We start from the raw sequence: 22,589 nt of genomic DNA on the forward strand, positions 1-22,589 counted from the left end.
TGCCTGGGGAAAGAGGGAGACTCTGTCTCAAAAAAAATTAAAAAAAAAAAAAGAGGGAGGGAGGGAGAGAGGAAGGAAGGAAGGAAAAAGAAAAGACATAGCATCCCTCCAGTCTCCCACCCAAAGACAAATTATAACTCAACAGCATATCACCAAGATTCAGCCTCTCACCTAGATTCATCTCCAAAAAAGGCCTGTACAACCCAGGCAAACTCTGGCAAATCTTGGTGCAGCACTGAAAACGTGAACACCAACCCACTTAACCAAAACACAGAAAAAAATTTCTTCCATTTCAATAACTTTTAAAAAAAAGCACTTAGAGTGATTACTAACTTGAGCAACAGCTCTGCAACCTGCTACTCAAATTTTAGCTCTGCACTCACTTGGATATATAATAACTATGAACATACTACTTGACTGCACTGACCTTCCATTGTTTATCTCAAAAATTGTGGATGAGAGTAAAACGCTTAGCATAGTACCTGGTGTATCACAAGTGCTCAAAAATTTCTATTATAGTGTCACATAACGACTAAATGCATTTCCTTCTAACATGGAAATCTGGACACAGATACAAAGATGGTCAATGTGAAGACGGAGGCAGCAATTGCAGTGATGCAGCTATAGGCCAAGGAACACCAAGGACAAGCAAAAGACCAGACGCTAGAAAAAGACAAGGAAGGATTCTTCCCTAGAACCTCCAGAGAGAGCATGGCCCTGCTGACCCTCTGGCCTCCAGAACGATGGGAGAACATATTTCCGATTTTTTAAGCCACCCCATTTGTGATACTTTGCTATGGCAGTCTAGGAAACTAAGACAATTGTTGAGAAAGAAGTGTTTAAACACAACAGGTAATGCTGTGAGTTTTCCTGATGCATTACTTATTGGATCAACCTCGTTTTATTCTTCCTATCAGAACTCTGTAATAGATGCTCTATACTCAGACTGCAAACCAAAAAAAAGTACTGTAAAAGATTGTCTATTATGTTGTATTTTACAGACCAAGAAACTGAAGTTCAGAAATGTTAAGTAACTTTTCTTCTCAAATTTCATGTAAGCATCGGGTAGCAAAGTCAGGACTAGAAGCAAAAATTTACCAAGTCCAAGTGTGATGCCTAATACAATATGCTTTGAATGATGAAACTCTTGGATAATCAACATACATTCATGTGCCAAATAACATAATGGTCAATGACAGATCCCATATACAAGGATGGTCTTGTAAGATTTTAATACAGCTAAAGAATTCCTGTCTTGGCACAAAGCACTGCTCGTGCTGTTTGTGGTGATGCTGGTGTAAATAAACCTACGGTGCTGCTATTCCCGTAGAAGTATGGCACATACAATTATGTACAGTAAGAATATAATAGTTGATTATAAAAAACTGTTACTGTTTAAAAAAAAACCTTACTGTTATAATAAAGTGTTATGTATTTACTATACTATATTTTCGTTATTTTAGAGTGTACTTCTCATTAAAAACCAGTAAAGTGTCAAACAGCCTCAGGCAGGCCCTTCGGTTGGCACTGTTACAAAGCTCTGCATGTGTTGTTGCCCCTGAAGACCTTACAGTGGAACAAGCTTTGAAGATGGGAGACAGTAATATTGATAAATCTGACCCTGTGTGGGCCTACATTAATGTGTGTGTTCGTCTTAGTTTTTAGCAAAACAATACAAAAATTAAAACTTTTCATTTTAAAATGAGAAATTTTAAAGACAAAAAGAAGCTTGTAGAATAAGGTATAAAGAAAATACTTTTGTACCATTACAATGTGTTTGTGTTTTAGGCTATTATTACAAAAGTCAAAAAGTTTTAAAAATTTATAAGTTCATAAAGCAAAAAAGTTACAGTAAGCTAAGGATAATTTATTATTGAAGAAAAAAATTTTTAAATAAATTTAGTGTAGCCACCATTTATAAAGTTTATAGCAGTGTAATGTCCCATGCCTTTACCATTCAGTCACCCTTCACCCACCAACGCACCCAGAGCAATTTCCAGTCCCACAAGCTCCATTCATGGTAAGTGCCCTATAAAGGGGTACCATTTTTATCTTTTAAACTATCTTTTTACTGTACTTTTTCTATGTTTAGATATGTTCAAATATATAAATCTTTACCATAATTGCCTAAATTATTCAGTATAGCAGCATGCTGCACCGGTTTACAGCCTAGGAGCAATAGGCTACACCATATTGTCTAAGTGTATGGTAAGCCAAACTACCTCAGCTTTTTATTTATTCATTTGAGCTGGAGTCTCGCTCTGTCTTCCTCAGGCTGGAGTGCAATGACGCAACCTTGGCTTACTGCAGTCACCACCTCCCAGGTTCAAGTAATTCTCCTGTCTCAGCCTCCTGGGTAGCTGGGATTACAGTAGCCCGCCATCACAACTGGCTAATTTTTTTGTATTTTTAGTCGATACCAGGTTTTACCATGTTGGCCAGGCTAGTCTTGAATTCCTGACCTCAGGTGATCCAGCCACCTCAGCCTCCCAAAGTGGTAGGATTATAGGCGTGAGCCACCATGTCTGCTACGCAGCTTGTATTTAATTAAGTACACTCTATGATGTTCACACACCAATGAAATCACCTAACAAAACATTCCTCAGTTTCCCTTTTGTTAAGCAACATACAACTAGATATATAAAACTCCAGATTATTTTTCAGATATTTTCAAAGTTTCTAAAAACTGCTCTGTCATTACTTCTGAGTGATGAGCTGGTAACTAAATGGGGTGAGAGTATCTTCTCATAAACAGCTAGTTAGACTACAAACTGACACACACTGCCAGAATACTTCTCTAAAGTATTCGTTAAGAATATAATAGAGCATTCATTCCTCTAAGATAAAGATGTTTATCATGGCATGCTTTATACAACAATTTTAATAGTAAGCATAGAACTTAAAACAGTCAACAAGGAAAGGCAATAGCATGTAGCCAATAAAAATGTTTCCCAAAAACCAACTGGGAAATATTCAGGTCACATATATAACATGACTGTGCTTAAACAAATTATTTCTGTGCTAGAAAAATGTACCATAATGTTGGTAGTGAGATAATTTTGAGCTGTTGGGTTTTTTTTTGGGTCGGGGGTTGGGGGACAGGGGATGTCTTTTATACTTCTGTGTAATTCCAAAGTTTCCTGAGAAGTGATACATAGTATTTCATCAATTCTAAGAGGTACTTTCTCCACATGTCAACAACTTTAAAATCAAGATGCCTCTTACAAGTGCTGTTATGCCCTAGTTTGAAATCTCTTCTTTGTTGTACTTAAAATAATGGTACATCTTACAATCAATAGCATCTTAAGTTCTATGAAATGTGGCAGTTTTGTAACAGGCAACTAAAATAACATAACATACACACATATATAAACCCACATATATATATATTTATGAATGTATATAAAAAGATGAAGCAACACTTATGACTACTATTGTACTAATCTCAGTTGTTACTAAGAGACTCTAGTTCTCAAATATAGAAATTCCCACTTAACTACTGGCTATAAAAACCTAGAAACAGACACTGAAGAGGTGTCTCTGATAAAGACTGTGTTTTTCTCCTCAGTTTAGGCATATCCAGTCACCTCTTAGTTATTCTTAGCCACCATTCCAGTTCATGTTCTACAAATCTCACTTTAAAATTTCCTTTGTGAAGAAGTGGGAAGGCAAAATATTCACCAACTCTAGAATGTGTATTAGTTTCGTTCTAGCTAATTTTTAAATAAGTTAATCAGGATTTAATTTGTACACTACCCTAAGGGAACAAATTATTAATAAAGTGAGTCCTCTGGACTTTGTCCTCAAAGTATGCTCTACTGAGCTTTTGGAGATAGATATGTATCTCCCCCTAATCTGGAAAGAAGCTAGAAGTCTCCAGTGAAATTTCTGGAACAAAAGTTTAAATGATTAGGATAGCCCACAGAACTTTCACTTCAAACCCTGACCATTTCTGTTCATTTTATCAATTGATCAATCTTTAACTTTTGGCTTACTAAGTAATTTAATGCATGCTGTTAACAGTAAAGCAATTTTCTTAAGGCTCTGACTAGTACTAAGGTCAAAAGGTCATTTTGACCTTTATTTTTTAGTAGCAATGGACTTTTTGTAGACATGGGTCTAGATAAAGATAAGAGCTCAGCCACACCAAGCTCATATAAAAAATATTTTGCCGGGCGCGGTGGCTCAAGCCTGTAATCCCAGCACTTTGGGAGGCCGAGGCGGGTGGATCACGAGGTCGAGAGATCGAGACCATCCTGGTCAACATGGTGAAACCCCGTCTCTACTAAAAATACAAAAAATTAGCTGGGCGTGGTGGCGCGCGCCTGTAATCCCAGCTAGTCGGGAGGCTGAGGCAGGAGAATTGCCTGAACCCAGGAGGCGGAAGTTGCGGTGAGCCGAGATCGCGCCATTGCACTCCAGCCTAGGTAACAAGAGCGAAACTCCATCTCAAAAAAAAAAAAAAAAAAAAAATATTTTGCAAGAATGTAAGCTTCGTGAGGTAGGATTTTTTTTCACTATTGTGATCCTACTATAGAGAACACTGCTGATAAGTAGTAGGTACTTTTCCACATATCTAACAAATATGACAGTTAAATCAATGGCTTGCTTGCATTACATCTGTTTTTCTTGTTTCCTGTTAGCTCAGATACCCACACTGTCTTGTTCTAAATGCATGTTCAATTAACACTAAACACTATTATATTCTAATAATGTTTTCCTTTTTATGAGACAGAGTCTTAGTTGTGCCACAACAATCTTAGCTCACTGCAACCTCCACTTCATGGGCTCAAGCGATCCTCCCATTTCAACCTTCTAAGTAGCTGGGACTACATGCACATGCAATCACACTTGGCTAATTTTTGTATTTTTTGTAAAGACAAGGTCTCACTATGTTGCCCAGGCTGGTCTTGAACTCCTGAGCTCAAGTGATCCTCCTGCCTTGGCCTCCCTAAGTGCTGAGATTGCAAAAGTGAGCCACCACATATGGCCACATCAGGTTCTTAAACAAATTAAACCACTATATCAGATCATTAAACCATTTACCTGAAATATTTAAGAACAGGATTATGGGGAGGGGATTACTAAAGAGGTGGGAGGGGATGGGAGAAAAGTGCTAATGATAGTTTTCGGTTGTACTGAAGGGACACCAGACACTTATCCCTTACCTTATTAGCACGTATTTGTTTGTAAATGTCTGTTTGCTGACGTATTCGATATTCCAAGTCAGAAACATGAGCCTGAAGCCAGTTCCAGCGGCTGACAATAGCTGCCCGGTCTGCAGCCCATCTCCATTCTGACCTGCGTCTCCTAAAAGGAAATAAATTGAGTGAAATGCAAGAATAGCAGTAATATGTATACCAGATAGGCTGGGGGTGGGGGTGGAATAAAACTTATAAAGGCCCTTGCAGAGACTAACTCTAGTGTCAAGAAAAACCCAAGACAGACAGAGACAGACACTCCCTACTCCCCAGGATGCACTATAAATTTTCATATGGATATTTCCCAAATTAACTAAGTGGAAGTGCCTTCTAGCATCCTGATCCTGTGGCACACAGTTTCTCTCAAAACAGCATTAATTTCTCTGGAGATAAAAGTATTGTTCATGATAAAATAAAACATATATTAAGAATAATCTATACAGAAACTCCAACTGACACTAACCATTATTAAAACTAAGAATTCAAAAATAAAGGAAAAAAAGAGGCTGGGCGCGGTGGCTCACGCCTGTAATCCCAGCACTTTGGGAGGCCGAGATGGGTGGATCACAAGGTCAAGAGATCGAGACCATCCCGGTCAACATGGTGAAACCCCGTCTCTACTAAAAATACAAAAATTAGCTGGGCATGGTGGCGCGTGCCTGTAGTCCCAGCTACTCGGGAGGCTGAGGCAGGAGAATTGCCTGAACCCAGGAGGCAGAGGTTGTGGTGAGCCGAGATCGTGCCATTGCACTCCAGCCTGAGTAACAAGAGCAAAACTCCATCTCAAAAAAAAAAAAAAAAAAAAAAAAAGAATTCAGCAAAAGTGTTCAGTAAAGAATATTAGGAACTAATAAAAAAATAGAAAACATTCATTTTTAAAGTATCTTTCATAACACCAACAAAACTGATACATTAAAAATCTTTATAGAGAAAATAATAATGCCTGAAAGCATAAAGATCTATACAAATAACAGGACACTTTTTAGGATGGCAATTCTCATGAACATCTATAAATTTAAAGAAATTCCAATCAAATTGCCTACAGTATTTTTAATGAAAGCTGAGAAACAGATCCAAAAGTTCACATGGAATAAAGGACCAACAGCAAGAAATTTGAAAGAAGAAAGCATGATGCAAATTCACATTATCAGATATCCAAATTTGCTGCAAAACTACATAGAGCCTCAAAACTTAGAACTACACATATAAAGGACACAGGGAAAATTTTTTAAAACCAGATCAGTTGGGAAAAGATTAAACTATTCAACAAATAGTACTAAACTGACCAGTTCTTTAGAAGGAAAAAGTAAAATTAGTTTCCTTCTTCATAATTTTTTAAAAATTGGCTTTTCAAATTGCTAAATATAAACAGCCAAAACTTAAAAGAACATCTTTGGAACCTGCTTTTCAACATACAATAGAAAATCTAATAAAAGGCAAATTATATTTTGGTAGAAGATATCTAACACATATAACTGAAGATTAAGCATTCTAACAGAACTCTAAGAAATAGATTAAAAGGAAAAAAAGACAATCTTAATAGAAAGATTAAGGAAATTCACATAAAAGGCAAATAATAAACATACACAAATGTGTCATCTCATTAAAATTTGGTTAAAATATAAATATTAGGTATAACATTAAGATTGTGTTTCAAACCTAGATCTGGAAAATGCCATAGCCCGATAAAGCCAACAAGTGGTAAGAAATGGAAAAGAGCAATTCAGACATCACTGGTAACAGTTAAAACTGGCACCACTATCTTTGAAAAATAATTCGGAAATATTTGGCTAGGTGTAAGATGTGGATACCCAACCATAATGATATTCTATTTCATTTTTCTTTCTTTTGAGAGGCAGGGTCTCACACTCTATCACTGAGGCTGGATTATGGTGGTACAATCATAGCTCACTGTAACCTGGAGTACCTATGCTTAAGCTATCCTCCCACTTCAGTCTCCCAAGCAGCTAGAATCAGGAGCATACTACCATACCTGGCTAAATTTTAATAAAAAATTTTGAGGAGATGGGGTCTTGTTATAGTGTCCAGGATGCTCTCAAACTCCTGACCTTTGGCCTCCCAAAATGCTGGGATTACAGACACGAGCCACCTATGCACGGCCATAAAATTGTTTCTGAAAACATAAACTACACATTTCTGTGCATGAGGAAACAGGTTCACTGCAGTACAGTCTGTAATAGCTAATAATTAATTATATTTTAATTCTGCTGAAACTGGTAAACTATAATTTACTCATTTAATAGAGCCTTCTATAGCAATAAAAATTAACTACCACTATATGTAACAACATGACTAAATCTCAGAACACACTGTTGAATGAAAAAAATTATTTAAAAAAAAACTAAACAAGATTAAGTACACCCAAGTAGTAAAGGAATTTGATGAAATGCAATTTAATTATGGTATGTATCAACCTAATCTCAACAATATGGAATGCAAAATCTGAATGAAAACAAAAAGAATAAACAAATAAACATTAATAAGGATTGCTAACAAAACAGTTAAGTGAATGTATTTTAAAATGCATAGAACTGACATACAACAAATTTACAATCAAGGTCCTCATTACCTCTGGAAAGGAGATGGAGAAGTTGGATTTTAGCTCTATCTATAACATAATGTTTGACTTCTCATGCAAAAAAAAGAGAAATGTGGCAACATTAACATTCTTTAAATATCAGACTTGGGGTACATGGTGTCTACTGCATTCTATAATCAAAAACTTCATAATCTACCATAAAACTATTTTTCCAGAAAGCTGTAGCAGTCTCACTGCCCTCAGTTCCACTTCCTATCAGGATACACACACTCACTACTAAAACTTGTGAGTGACTACAGGTGAACTTTAACACAGTCTCCCATAAGAGTAAAATACAACATAATGTCAATAATAAAAAAGAACAAATCTGACCACAACAGGGTAAGAAATGAATAATCATACCATAATAATTAAGACCAAGGATAGCAATGGTATTTTAACTTTTGTATGAAGCAAACATAAACCATTCAAGTCAACCACTGTGATAAAGTATTATCAATTATTTCTCTTCTTTAGAAAGAAGACATTTTTACAGTTCCCTGATTTTGATGGAACCACTTCAAGATAAAAAGATACTTTTTTTTTTTTTGAGACGGAGTTTTCGCTCTTGTTACCCAAGCTGGAGTGCAATGGTGCGATCTCGGCTCACCGTAACCTCCACCTCCTGGGTTCAGGCAATTCTCCTGCCTCAGCCTCCTGAGTAGCTGGGATTACAGGCACGCGCCACCATGCCCAGCTGATTTTTTTGTATTTTAGTAGAGACGGGGTTTCACCATGTTGACCAGGATGGTCTCGATCTCTTGACCTTGTGATCCACCCGCCTCGGCCTCCCAAAGTGCTGGGATTACAGGCTTGAGCCACCGTGCCCGGCAAAAGATACTTTTTTTTTTTAGATGGAGTTTCGCTCTTGTTACCCAGGCTGGAGTGCAATGGTGCGATCTCGGCTCACCGCAACCTCCGCCTCCTGGGTTCAGGCAATTCTCCTGCCTCAGCCTCCAGAGTAGCTGGGATTACAGGCACGCGCCATCATGCCCAGCTAATTTTTTGTATTTTTAGTAGAGACGGGGTTTCACCATGTTGACCAGGATGGTCTCGATCTCTTGACCTCGTGATCCACCCGCCTCGGCCTCCCAAAGTGCTGGGATTACAGGCTTGAGCCACCGCGCCCGGCCAAAAGATACTTTTAAAGTACAGTTACCTGCTTCAATGTTGGCTACAGGTTTAGTTCTACCCCAAATCAGGGAAATGATCTCAAGAGATCAGTAATAACCTAGGGATCATTCTTGAACAAGAAAAATGCCCTCTACCCACAAAGAGATAAAACTAGTTAACCCTCATGTTTTATTCCCATCTTTTTTGACTCTTCAAGGCTTGCCACCTTTCTATCCTGCAAAATATTTTGGCTTCATAGATGCCTTTCATTCCTAAAGCTACCACCACACCAGGTCCCCATCTATCACTACTGGGCAACCCCGGCAGCCTCCTTAGTTGCAATTCTCAACACCAGTCAATCATACTACTTTCCCTCAATAAACTCCCCTCAAACAGTTTTCATCCTGGGCATTCTTATGTTTAAGGAATCATGCAGTTCCTTTGTTTTAAAATACCAAAGGAAAAGAAAATTACCTGAAACATTTTAGTTCACAAGAACTTTGATAATACATTTTTGCCCTTGGATATTAATTAAAGTCTTATATCCCCTAATCAGGTATTTACCTAAGTAACAATACAAAACGAGTCTCCTGATAATATGTTTTGGAGAACGGTTAATACACTAATTAAAGAAAGCCAACGCAGCACTAAGGAACACCAACAATTCCCAATTTATGAACAAGTTTCATCTTACAAGTGTATCTTTATACTATGGTTTGAAACTGAAAGTGATTTCCAGGAGAAAGTTGTTACAATGCTGTTATTCCACAATGCCACTCTAACTCTGATCATATCCAGTGAAAAATGGAAAACTTCAACTCGTGTCCAAAAAGCATCTCGTGTTCAAAATAGCAGCAATATGAGCAGAAAGTTAAGCTATTTTTAAAAGTGAGAGGTATACAGTTAACAAGTATGGAGTAAGTTATGAAGATGTTATCATACTCCAGCGGCAGAGCAGAGCACCACAAAACAGTATCACAATAAGAGTTTCATGTCTTTTGTTCCTTAACCACAAAAACAAGCCATACAAACTCAGCTATCAGAGGTAAAAACAGATTTCCTCTTTAATATTCAAAATGTAAATTTATTCCTCTGACAATTTACAGCTCAAAAACAAGGCACACTAATTGAAATTAGGGACACTTTTAGTGACATACCCTGCAGACTTCAAAAAAGAACACAGGGCTAAGGTTGTAGAATGATACTTTAAATACAATGAGGACTTAGTTCTAATATATAGAGTCATTACCAGTAATGATGAAAAGCATGTGTATTCCAACACTGACTAGTCTTTCAACTCTATCCTGTTGCTTGTATCTGTGCTATTAGTGAAATAACTTGTTTTGACTACATAGGACACTAAAATGCCTCAGAACTTAGGATTTTACTGTGTGCTTTATTCCAGTCCATATAAAAACATGCACTATACGTACTGTAATTATAATCTGAGTGGGAATTCTTTTCAATTCATATTTTGCTCCTTGCTTTTATAAACTTTTTATTGGTAAAACTGGCTTTGTCTGCATGTGCTATGTAAAAATTCATTAAAATGTTACACAATGAATTATTTTTTGGTTCCCTAAGTGCAGTACCAAGATCTGCTTTTGTGATACCACATAAACAGTACATCTTAATGTTAACCAGCTATGTACTAGTATTGGTTTACGTAAGAAATATTTGTTGTGTAAAAATATTTCATTAGCTATGAACTTATACTTTAACAGTTCTTTTTACAAAGTTAGACTATTACCAGAGAATTTAGAATGTTCTGCTGACTCTAGAATATATAATATTTATTATATTTACTTAAACAAAAAAAAATTTTTCCCCCCAAAAAAGCAAAGCTCTTTATAGGCCGGGCACAGTGACTCACACCTGTAACCTCAGCACTTTGGCAGGCAGATCACTTGAGGTCAGGAGTTCGAGACCAGCCTGGACAACATGGTGAAACCCTGTTCTCTACTAAAAATACAAAAATTAGCCAGGCATGGTGGTGCACGCCTGTAATCCCAGCTACATGGGAGGCTGAAGGAGAACTGCTTGAACCAGCAGGCAGAGACTGGAGTGGACCGAGATCACATGCCACTGCCCTCCAGCCGGGGTAACAAGAGCGAAACTCCATCAAAAAAAAAAAAAGAAAAAAAAAAAGGCTCTTCATAAACACTCTGAAACCATACAGTGAAAGTATTTTTTTTTTCCTTGTAAATTCAGGGTTCAGCTTACATGTTGGCTTAAGATTAATTTTTGTTTTAAATTCTTTAAAGTTATCTTGAACAATGGTATTAGTGAAAATATTTCATTAGAAGAGGACAAACAGGTCAACCCAGGTACTTTGTAAGGAGATTTAACTTCTCTTAAATGTGGAGGCCAAGCTTTGCTAAAATAAAAGTGCTAAGAAATGAAATATCTGCTAACATAGGGTAAAAAAAATTAGACTTTTTAATATTATACCCCTGTCAACTTATTAATAGTCAATATTAAATTTAAACGGAATTACCAATAGATCAACTCTAGAAGTAACACCAAAAGCTAGACGTTGAACCACATGTAACACTACACGTTGACTACTAGGCCTAGTGCCTCTAATAAAGTCACCTAATTCTATTCCAAGATGGGAGATTTGTATGTAAATCCAGTAGAACAGCGCTGGTGGATTATGCTTCTCTTCCCCGATCCATTAATATAAATTTTTAAAACTCTCATTAAGGCAACAACAAATATGCCAGAAAAACCTGCATGGTGGTTAATTTCAACTTTGATTCTGATTTCAGTCCTATCTCAATTCTTTCCTTTTAATGCAACAAGGGTTCTATTAGCCAATTCAAGTAAAATGACTGTTCATAGCAAGCTACACAGTGCTACATTCAATCCAAAACTGGTAAATAAATTGACAAAGAATTATGTGCTACTTCCAAGTGTTCAGGAAATTCTGAGACACCTAACTTCTGAAATCTCCAGGTTACTTAGAAAACTTTTAAAAACCAAAAGATTCAAGTAAAAATGAGATCATCCTAAAGCATACAACTGCCAGATTAACAGTTTCCAGGGTAAGAGTAAGGGTCGCTGTGGGATAGTAATGAGAAATCGTGAAATTGCCGAGTCACATGAAAAAACAACAAAAAAACCACTCACAAGTAGGCACTACCTAGCTCAAAAGCAGTTTGAAACAAAGGAAAGATCAGGAGACAGGTTCTCATGTTTACTTACTTTATACAATTCTAAACATAAAAACTGATCTCTGGAAATAAGAACAATATCTGCTTCACAAAGTTGTGATAGCCATAAAATGATGTAATCCCAACTGCAACCTAAAATGTGTACATTAGATAAAAATAAAAATTTATTTAATATAACCTTGGATTTAAATTCTCTATCAAAAGGGTACAAAAAGGGAAGAAAAACAGAATGAAAGATTAAAAACTCTCAGAGACAAATTCAAGAAACAAGTGTTTTCAATTAGCAACAAGCCATATTCTGAGAGCTTCCTGCGCTTTGAACTTTAGTCATCTAAAAGTTCCACTCTAAACAGAAAAATGAAAGTAGTCTATTTAGAATAGACATTGCATCATCAGTGACATTACCCACGAATTTAAAAAAGATGGAGGTAATGAAGCACAAGAGGGAAAAAACGAAGAGAACCAAACTGGCCAGAGTTAAATATCCAACATTTTAGTTTTAAAGTAAAACTTAGGAAAAAACTTGGATACACACTTTGTCTTAACCCATTGTCATCTGTCACATGAACCAGGTTGTGTCAGCTTTCTAGAGAGATCTGTAATAATGTGAAACAAATGTACCAGAGCCAATTCTTTTTTTTTTTTTTTTTTTTTTTGAGATGGAGTCTTGCTCTGTCACCAGGCTGGAGTGCAGTGACATGATCTCAGCTCACTGCAACCTCCGCCTCTCAGGTTCAAGGGAATCTCTCACCTCAGCCTCCTGATTAGCTGGAATTACAGGCACCTGTCATCACACCTGGCTAATTTTTGTATTGTTAGTGGAGATGGGGTATCGCCATATTGGCCAGGCTGGCTCGAACTCCTGACCTGAAGTGATCCGCCCACCTCAGCCTTCCAAAGTGCTGTTATGGTGGGAGCCACCATGCCCAGCCCCAGAGCAAATTCTACCTAAACTGCCAATTCATCCTGACAGACTCTTGGAATTGAACACAGCACTTTTGTTCTTACTGCTTAAACCAGATTACGTCTAACATTAAAATGAAATTGTGTGTTTTTGATTGTTTATTTCAGTCAAGCATTTAGCCCACCACGAACTCACTCTATGCTCCTTCCTTCCATTTGACAAATATTTAAGCAACTATTAGTTACGAAGAATTAGACTAGGTTAGAGATACAAAAACAAGAACTGTGGCTCAATTTTACAATTTAATGGGGAAGACAGATGTAAATAATCAAATAATCATATAAAATGTAAGGTAAGAGATCCTAATTATATCAGATTTAGCCTGGGATATCTAGAAAGACTTGTGATACAAACATTCAAACAGACCTCCAAAGCATAAATTAGGACTTGGATGCACAAACTGACAGGGGTTGGAGATGTGGAGCAGAAGATACTAAGTGGAACTGAGGTGTGTCACAAAGAAGAAATGACATGTATACAATGGTTGTGTGACTAGAGCTCTGACAGTGAACAATGAAAGGAATGCATTCAACTTGACAATGGATAGAGGTACCTAGGGCCAGGTCATAAAGAACCTGGCAATCCATGCTAACTTTATAAAACAATATAAGCAATCCTCCTCTTCCCTCATGCTCTATTTATCTATCTCAGACCTTGTTTAAATGAAAATTTACAAATTCAAGCTAAAAGATAATAAACTCCCACATAACCATCAACTAATTTCAACTATCAACTTTTGGCCAATCCTACCTCATCTAGTAACATCTATTTCCCACCCCATGAATTATTTTTGAAGCCAATTACCTCTAAATATTTCAGTGTGTGTTTCTAAAATGTAAGGTCTTTCATAATATGTACATATATTTCATAATTTAAAAAACAGTAATGCCTTAATGTTAAGTATCCAGTTACTGGTTAAATTTACTGTATTGTCTCAGCTGTTTTGTCCAACTCAGAGTCAAATAAGATTCACACAGGTCATCTGGTTAATACATTTCAAGCCTTTAACATATTCCTCCTCCTCCTCTTCCTCCTCCTCCTCCTCCTCTTCCTTCCTCACAGTTTGTGGAAAAGACAGCGCTATCTGTCCTCTAGAATTTCCTACATTGTGGATTTTGCTGACTGTACCTTTACCACAATACCCATACTTTTGAACTTGATAAATTGACATTTCTAGGCCTGGCGTGGTGGCTCACACCTGTAATCTCAACACTCTGGGAGGCTGAGGTAGGCAGATCATTTGAGCTCAGGAGTTTGAGACCAGCCTGACCAACATAGTGAAACCCCGTCTCTACTAAAAATACAAAAAATGTTGCCAGGTGTGGTGACGTGGGCCTATAGTCCCAGCTACTTGGGAGGTTGAGGCAGGAGAATTGCTCGAACTCAGGAGGCAGAGGTTACAGTGAGCCAAGACCACACCACTGCACTCTAGCCTGGGTCAAAGAGCCAGACTCTTCTCAAAATAAAAGACATATACAAACTACCATCAGTAATTTGATAATTTTGTTTTCTGTACTATGTTAAAGTTTTACATGTTTAATATTGAGACTGAGATGTTTTTAAAACACATTCAATCTTTAAATAATAATTTAAGGTACTTTAAACTCCTTTCAATACTCATCAGATTTTTCATCAAACATGGTAAACATATACATATTATATACTCTGCCTAGCACAATAAAAGAAATGTAATTGTTTATCATATCCGGTGCATATATCATCATATTCTGAAAATACTCAGAAGCATCTTCTAACACTAAAACTCACATCTCTCCAGGAAAGTTTTTCCTTGTGAATAATACCTCATAATTCACTACTTTGTATTCTTCAGAATTAGCTGGATCCTCTTTTGTTACTTGTATGTGCTATTATTTCCAAGTCATGTCATATATATGACTGGTTTTCAACTAGATTATCAACTAGTTGAAATCTTATTATCAACTGATTTCCAAGTCATGTAATATATATGACTGGTTTTCAAGTAGTTCCCATGCCTCCTTATGGGAACTACCATGTGTTTTAACTGTAAAACAATTTTTAATGGTGTCTGCACACATGTAGTTTACAAGTAAATTTTCCAAGAAATAAAAACAATATGAGAGATTTAGCTGACGCCTTATCCTGTTTAATTCTCAAATGTTTAAATTTTTAAAACACCTAACTGAAGTGTTCTTATGGGAGGGAAAAAATGGCATGACAAAGAAGTACAGAAATGGCTTACAGTTCTTGACTGGCTGTAGGACTGAACATGAAATTTGAGCATGAAGGCTTCGAACAAAATATTAGCCTAATTACTGTGCCTTTTTTTTTTTTTTTTTTTTGGAGACGAAGTTTCACTCTTGTCACACAGGCTGGAGGGCAATGGTGCGATCTCTGCTCACTGCAACCTCTTCCTCCCAGGTTCAAGCAATTCTCCTGCCTCAGCCTCTCGAGTAACTGAGATTACAAGCACCTGCTGCCATGCCCGACTAATTTTTTTTGTATTTTTAGTAGAGACAGGGTTTCACCATGTTGGCCGGACTAGTCTTGAACTTCTGACTTCAAGTGATGCACTCACCTCAGTCTCCCAAAGTACTGGGATTACGGGCGTGAGCCACCACGCCTGGCCAAGACTTTAAGAAATAGTCCTTAAAGACACTGAAGTTTAGAAACAGGAACACATCTTCGAGAAAATGAGAACTTGTCAGTAAACTTATTAGTTCTTAAAAACAAATACGGTAAAAAGGAATTGAGGAGATATGGAAACAAAACCAAAAGTAAATAAACAGAAGAAGTCCTGGTACGGGCAAGGTGGTACAGACTCCATTCTTTCTCCCAGCTCATCCCTGATCTAAGCACAATTATAAATCCTGCAAATAACACAAGAGGCAATCAAAGGAAAATTCTGAAAGGTAGAAAAGGGAAGGCAAACTAGTCAATGGCCCCAGGACTAGAGGAACAACACGGTGACAAAGGCATTTAATAAACAGCATGCAACTCAAAGAAGATAACCCAAGTTTGGCATTTCCTGGTTTCCAAGAGAGCAATAAAGAGCATCTTAGGCTCATTCCTTGCCTCCACAGAAGGGAAGTATTTCCTTCAATACCAGGGAAGCACTCCAGCAACAGCAAGGGGGACAGATCAGGTGGTCTGCTAATAATAGGAAACCAGAGGAAACGTTACTGCCCCATTTCTCAATTTCATTTTACGGCAAATATTATTTCTAATTCGTCTCTTCCCATTATTTCTTCAACACAGGCTTTCAACCCCACTACTGCACCAAAACTGCCAGTCAAGGTCACCAATGACCTCCACTGTACTAAATCAAATGTCCAAGTTTTTGTCCTTACCACCCTTGATCCATAAGCAGGATCTAACACAGGTAATTACTCTCTCCTTCAAATACTTAATTTGTCTTTTAAGACACAGTAATCTGGCTTTTCTCTTGCCTTTCTGAATTCCTTGTAAGACTGAATATGCCCAATCACTAAATATTCTTTCCTACTCTTACTCCCTAAGTGATCTTACCCAAACTCATGGCTTTAAAAGTATCCAACTATGTTTCTGACTCTCGAAGTCCTACCTCTAGCTCAAACTGCTCCCCGATCAACACCAGATTCCTATTTCTACCTGCCTACTCAACACTTCTATTTAAATGTCAAAAAGCCATCTCAAACTTTACGTGTTCAAAATGAAGCTGATACTTTCCCCTCCCCAACTCCTATATGTCACCCCAAACCAGCTTCAACCAGATGGATCTGTTCAGGTCAAAAACCTTCAGGTTCATGTAATCCTTAATTTCAACCTCCTACCACCTCTCTCTCTCATAAACACATGCACATACACACACACCCGATCCATCGGCAAATCTTATTGGCACTACCTTCAAACATATCCAGTACTCAACCACTTCTTGCCACTTCACTGTTAGTTGGTTTAAACTTTCAAGATGAGTCCAAGAGCCTCCTAACCGTCTCCTAAGTCTCGCCCTTGACCACATTCAGGCTATTACTATGAACATGGCAGCCAGCCTAATTGTATAAAAGTATGACCATGTCACTCTTCTACCCAAAATCCAGTCTAATTGTTTATCACCTCTAAAAACCCAAGTCCTGACAGTGACCCTAGAAGGCCTCAAACAGACAACCTCTATCACCCAATCCCTGCCATCTCTCTGGCCTCATCTCCTGTTCTCCTCCTGGCTCATTATATCTCAATCACTACCATATGCTGAACATGTTAGGCCAGCTGTAAACCACAGGACCTATTATTTGCTATTTCCAAGGCAAATATCCTCACCTTATTCAGGTCACTTCCTTATAGGACAATTCATTAAGGCCTTCCCTTAACTATCCTCTTAAAATTGCAACCCCTCGCCGGGCGCGGTGGCTCACGCCTGTAATCCCAGCACTTTGGGAGGCCGAGGCGGGTGGATCACAAGGGAGACCATCCTGGTCAACATGGTGAAACCCCGTCTCTACTAAAAATACAAAAAGTTAGTTGGGCGTGGTGGCACGTGCCTGTAATCCCAGCTACTCGGGAGGCTGAGGCAGGAGAATTGCCTGAACCCAGGAGGCGGAGGTTGCGGTGAGCCGAGATCGCGCCATTGCACTCCAGCCTGGGTAACAAGAGCGAAACTCCATCTCAAAAAAAAAAAAAAAAAAGAAAAATTGCAACCCCTCTCCAAACACTCCCCTACACACCTTTCTTTCCCACCTCCTGGCTTTATTAATAGAACCCTCATGAAAAATATTTTTAATTATCTTTCTAATTGTCTCTTTCCCCCACTAATCATCTCTGAAAAACAGAAATTTTTGTCTTGTTCATAGTATCTCTGGGTGGTGGGAACAATGCCTAGCAAATGGCAGGTACTCAAGTATTTGTTCAAAGGGAGGGAAGGAAGCAGGAAGAGTGAGAGGGAATGAGGATAACAGGCTGGAACTATGATCCTAACTTTTCCTTGCAACAGATAAAAACCAAAGTAATTCCAGACTGAAGCTAACCCCTTTTCTCATCTGGTGCCAACAGACCTCATAAAACTAACTCTGGCCTCTAATATTGAAAGCAGGAGTCAAGAAATTATAGTCCACACTCTTAGTCCAAATGTACACAAATCAGGGAAAATACAGCTATATTACAAAAATGAAAACTACCAATAAGGTATGTGAGTGTTATTCTTTTTTCGAAGATAGGATCTTGCTCTGTACCTGGGCTGGAGGGCAGTGGTGCCATCACAGCACACTACAGACTCACTCACCTGGGCTCAAGAAACTCCTCCCACCTCAGTCTGCAGTAGTTGGGACCTCAGATGTGCGCCACCATGTCCAGCTTATTTTATTTTTCATGAAAATGGGGTCTCTCACAATGCTGCCCAGGCTCATCTCAAATGCCTGGGTTCAAGTGATTCTTCTGCCTCAGCCTTCTAAAGTGCTGAGATTACAGGTGTGAGCCACCGCACCCAGTTGAATCCTTGTTTTTAACAGGAACCATACACAACCTGAATGAAAACTTGCTGAGGGTATTACAGATGTTCCAGAGTAAAAACGTTTCCGCTTTTACGCATGGTAAAATACAAAATTCTCACATCTCAATTGCTATGCTTTTTGCAAACCATTTACCAACAGAATTGTGAATTATAGGATACATGTAAGATACTTAAGTTTTACTGAGAGACTTCAATTCTGCCACATGAAGTTCAAAATTATTTTGTCATGCTCATCATTATATATTACATAAATCTGCCTCTTCCACCAACTCCCCCCAAAAAACCCTTAAGAAATAACTTTTAATGACATAGCCCTCAAAGGTCAAGTTGGTTTGCAGTAAAGAATTACTGAGGGCACAAAGGTGAACATTTTTACCATCCTAAAAATTGGAAGATATCATTCCCAGGGTTGCTGTGTTATTTAAATAACATTTTTACAGTCTACCATTCTAAAAAGTGCTCAACAAATGGGAATTTGCTGCTGCTCTTACCAGCTTCTGACTACCATACCTGGTTGTACTACCTCAGTTACCACAAGGTATTCTATGCCCTTCCATCTAATGGCAAATACTTGCTTTGATAATAGTATACTCCTTAAACAGACTTGAGAAACAGGAATCTGAGACCCAAGCACTTTTTGTTCTGAATCAAGTTCCAGCATGCACAGCAAAGTGCATGTGGAGGAGTGGGAGGGTGAGTAGGGAGACTGCTTCACTGGGAAAATTATTCTGCGGTAATGCCTCAACTGTGAACCAGTGATGATGATAAACTCATCCTAAATTTAGGACTACTGACAGGAACAAGTGACCACAATAACTGTTCATCTCAAGTCATTAAAAAGCTTTCTTGCAATACTGGGCTTCAAAAAAAATCCTAGCATGCAGGAAAAATCCTGTATGTGCTTAAAGAATAAGGATAATATAGTTAGGCTAAAGGCTTAGATTTTCAATTTAATGAGAGAAAGCACAATGTTTAATGAGAGAAAACACAATGGGCATATAATAAGAAGGTTTATGTTTTACTTCCTTATACTAATCTTTCCTCATGAGAAGTTTAAATAACAGAAATTATACCAATCACAAATGGAGTGCTTACTACATGCAAAACACTGGTCTGGCACATTACAGACATTAATTCATGTAATCCTCATTGAAACCCTGTCAGGTGGGTATTCTGATCATCACTGTCCCATTTTATAATAAGGAAACTAAGACAATAAAGCTAAATAACTTGTCTAAGGTTACACTACTAACATGCAGAGCCAAGACTTGACATATGTGGTCTGGGCCAGAGTTTTTATTACAGTTGGAATATACAAATTTATGAGTATTACTGCCAAATCAATTTTCTCAAAAATATGTCAAATTGGAGACAGAGGGGAGATGACACTTTGAATTCACTAAGTTTCTGTGAAAAGACTCTGAAATAAATGAAAAGAGTATTTGATTTTCAAATATATGCTATTTAGAAAAATCATTGGTAAAGAATACTGTGGACAAGGAAAGAATCACAAGTATTTGTGCTGAGTTCTGAAAGAAGGAGAAAAATAAGGTTAAGGTGGGAGGTGGGGAAAGCAGGTCAAGCAGTGAATAGAGCATGAATAAAAATTCACAGTCAGGAAAATAAAAGGCTATATTCTGGATACAAAGCAGTAGTAATAGGTAGAAACAGCACTAGTAACAGAAATAGCAGTGCCATTAGGTACAGGCATTCAATGCATAACTGAAGAGAACATAAAAATAATTAAAACTGTAGTTTGAAGATCCCATAAGCACCGAAGGAGGAGCAAAAGGCCTCAGCCTACTTCCATATAAATAATGAAGAAGAAAGTAATTAGAAATATAATCAAAGTAGTTATTAGTTATTCACATGTGATCTTAATTCCTTTACTAATGCCTATCAGGTCGGAAGTGTGAACCTGGGGTGATGATGTGAAATGAATGACACTAATGCAAAATGCTCTAAGCACTGTATCACGCCCGCATAAGGGCTGCTGGAGGGTGCCTCAGCTGTGTGGCAGCGCCAGCGCTGTGAAAGTGCCTGCTATTTACTCAGCTAGGGAAGATGTCCAAAACAGCCGAGACAACTCATTCCTGAGGAAGTCTGGAGAAAACTCCACCTCTCCAAGCTCTTGTGGCAAGGCCTGACAGCTGTCAGGTAGGCCCAAAGACATCCAGGGGCTTAACTGTCTCTTTGTGATGCTGTACTTCAGTGGTCATGTTCCATGTCTACTCTTATGTTCTACTTCTGCACCTGGTTCCTTTTGTCTTAGAAAAGATAATCAGTAATAGTAATATAAATCTTAATGTTTTAGCTCTTTCTTGATAAGTATGGAAAAGGTGCTGATGCATTATGATCCTTACCTCAATTCCAGTGCCAGAAATTCCTAAGCCCCTACCTGAATGACAGGTGATATACTTGGCCCTATCACTGTCTCGCCTTATCTACCCCACCCCAAGTCTTCGACCACCAAGGCCACACCCTACCTACCCTGATTTGTAACTTAATAAAAGTAAGAGCATCCCGACATTCTGGGCGACTGCTGGTCTCCAAGATTTGGGTAGCAGTGGACCCCTGGGCCCAAACTCTCTTTTCTCTGTCTCTGTGTTTTGTGTCTTTTATGTCTACAATTTCTCGTCTCTGCACCAGCTGGGAGCGGCTCACAGAACCCTGTAGGGCTGGACCCAACAAAAACTGTCATGAAACACATAAGCTGGAAATACAAAGAACATGTCACATTCTTGGTTGTGATAATTACATATCATAATTGAAACTTTTCCCTTAAACTATTAATTTAAGTTGGACCAGTTACTTTAGGTCTGATGCATTTCTTAGGGGATTTTAAAGATGGAATACAATATATAATGATAAATTTGACAAAATAATTTGAGTTTATATGAAGGAGTGCTCAAAAATTGTCAAGAAAACATTGAAAAACAATTTATTTTATTTTGGAGATGGAATCTTGCTTTGTCGCCCAGGCTAGAGTGTGGTGGCATGATGTTGGCTCACTGAAACCTTTACCTCAGCCTCCCAAGCAGCTGGGACTATAGGCATGCACTGCAACACCCAGCTATTTTTTGTATTTTTAGTAGAGATGGGTTTTCACCATGTTGGCCAGGCTGGTCTTGAACTCCTGACCTCAGATAATCTGGCTGCCTCTACCTCCCAAAGTGCTGAGATTACAGGCGTGAGCCACCACGCCCAGCCGAGAGAGAACATTAAGAAAGACTCTACCCCACCAATTATTAAAATTTCCATTACACAACAAGTATAATCAATATACATGGATGGTATTTGAACCAAAGTAGACAAACAGATCAGTAGACCACAAAATACAACATATACATCCAAGTATATATAGCGACTTAATATGCAACAAAAATGGCACTGCAATTCTCAGAGGAAAGAATATTGTATTTAATTACTGATACTGATATAACAACTACACATTTGGGAGAAAGGAAGAAGAAATTCCTATCTCACACTGCACACAAAAATAAATCTTAAGTGTGTTAAAGACTTCAGCATAATCACTGCATTGAGAGGCATTCTTACAAAACAGGAAAAAAAGCAGAAAACAGAAAACTTTATATTTTGGAAAATTATCTAATTAAAGATTCTCACACTCTGATCTACTTTTCAAGATTCAATCCCACGTAAAGAAGAACACCGACATGATAATGTTTACTATTGAGGTAACAAAAAGCAATCATATTCCCAAGGGAGAATGGCTGAATATATTATTGAACACCTCTATAGGAGTGTTATAATCATTAAGAAAGATGCCAGTCACGGTGGCTCACGCCTGTAATCCCAGCACTTTGGGAGGCCAAGGTGGGTGGATCGTGCCACTGTACTCCAGTCTGGGCAACAAAGCAAGACTCCATCTCCGAAAAAAAAAAAAAGAACAAAAGAAATTGAAGGCCCAACATTCTAGGAGGCCCAGAAGGGTGGATCACTTGAGGTGAGGAGTTCAAAATCAGCCTGGCCAACATAGCAAAACCCCGTCTCTACTAAAAAGATAAAAATTAGCTGTGTGTGGTAGTGTGAGTCTGTAATCCCGGTACTT

General features: G+C 38.1%; 1 protein-coding gene across 10 annotated transcripts in view; it reads right to left on the minus strand.

Annotated features, from left to right (window-relative positions):
- The window catches only part of KANSL1 (KAT8 regulatory NSL complex subunit 1), a 222,142-nt gene that overhangs the window by 78,626 nt on the left and 120,927 nt on the right, over positions 1 to 22,589 (minus strand). For all 10 annotated transcript variants that reach the window (XM_003942421.4, XM_010330269.3, XM_074388791.1 and 7 more), the window contains one exon: positions 5,169 to 5,310. In XM_003942421.4, coding sequence (XP_003942470.1) covers positions 5,169 to 5,310 — 142 coding nt within the window. The remainder of the gene's footprint in view (positions 1 to 5,168; positions 5,311 to 22,589) is intronic.

The sequence above is a fragment of the Saimiri boliviensis genome, chromosome 17 (genome assembly GCF_048565385.1).
Source record: "Saimiri boliviensis isolate mSaiBol1 chromosome 17, mSaiBol1.pri, whole genome shotgun sequence".
Lineage (NCBI taxonomy): Eukaryota > Metazoa > Chordata > Mammalia > Primates > Cebidae > Saimiri > Saimiri boliviensis.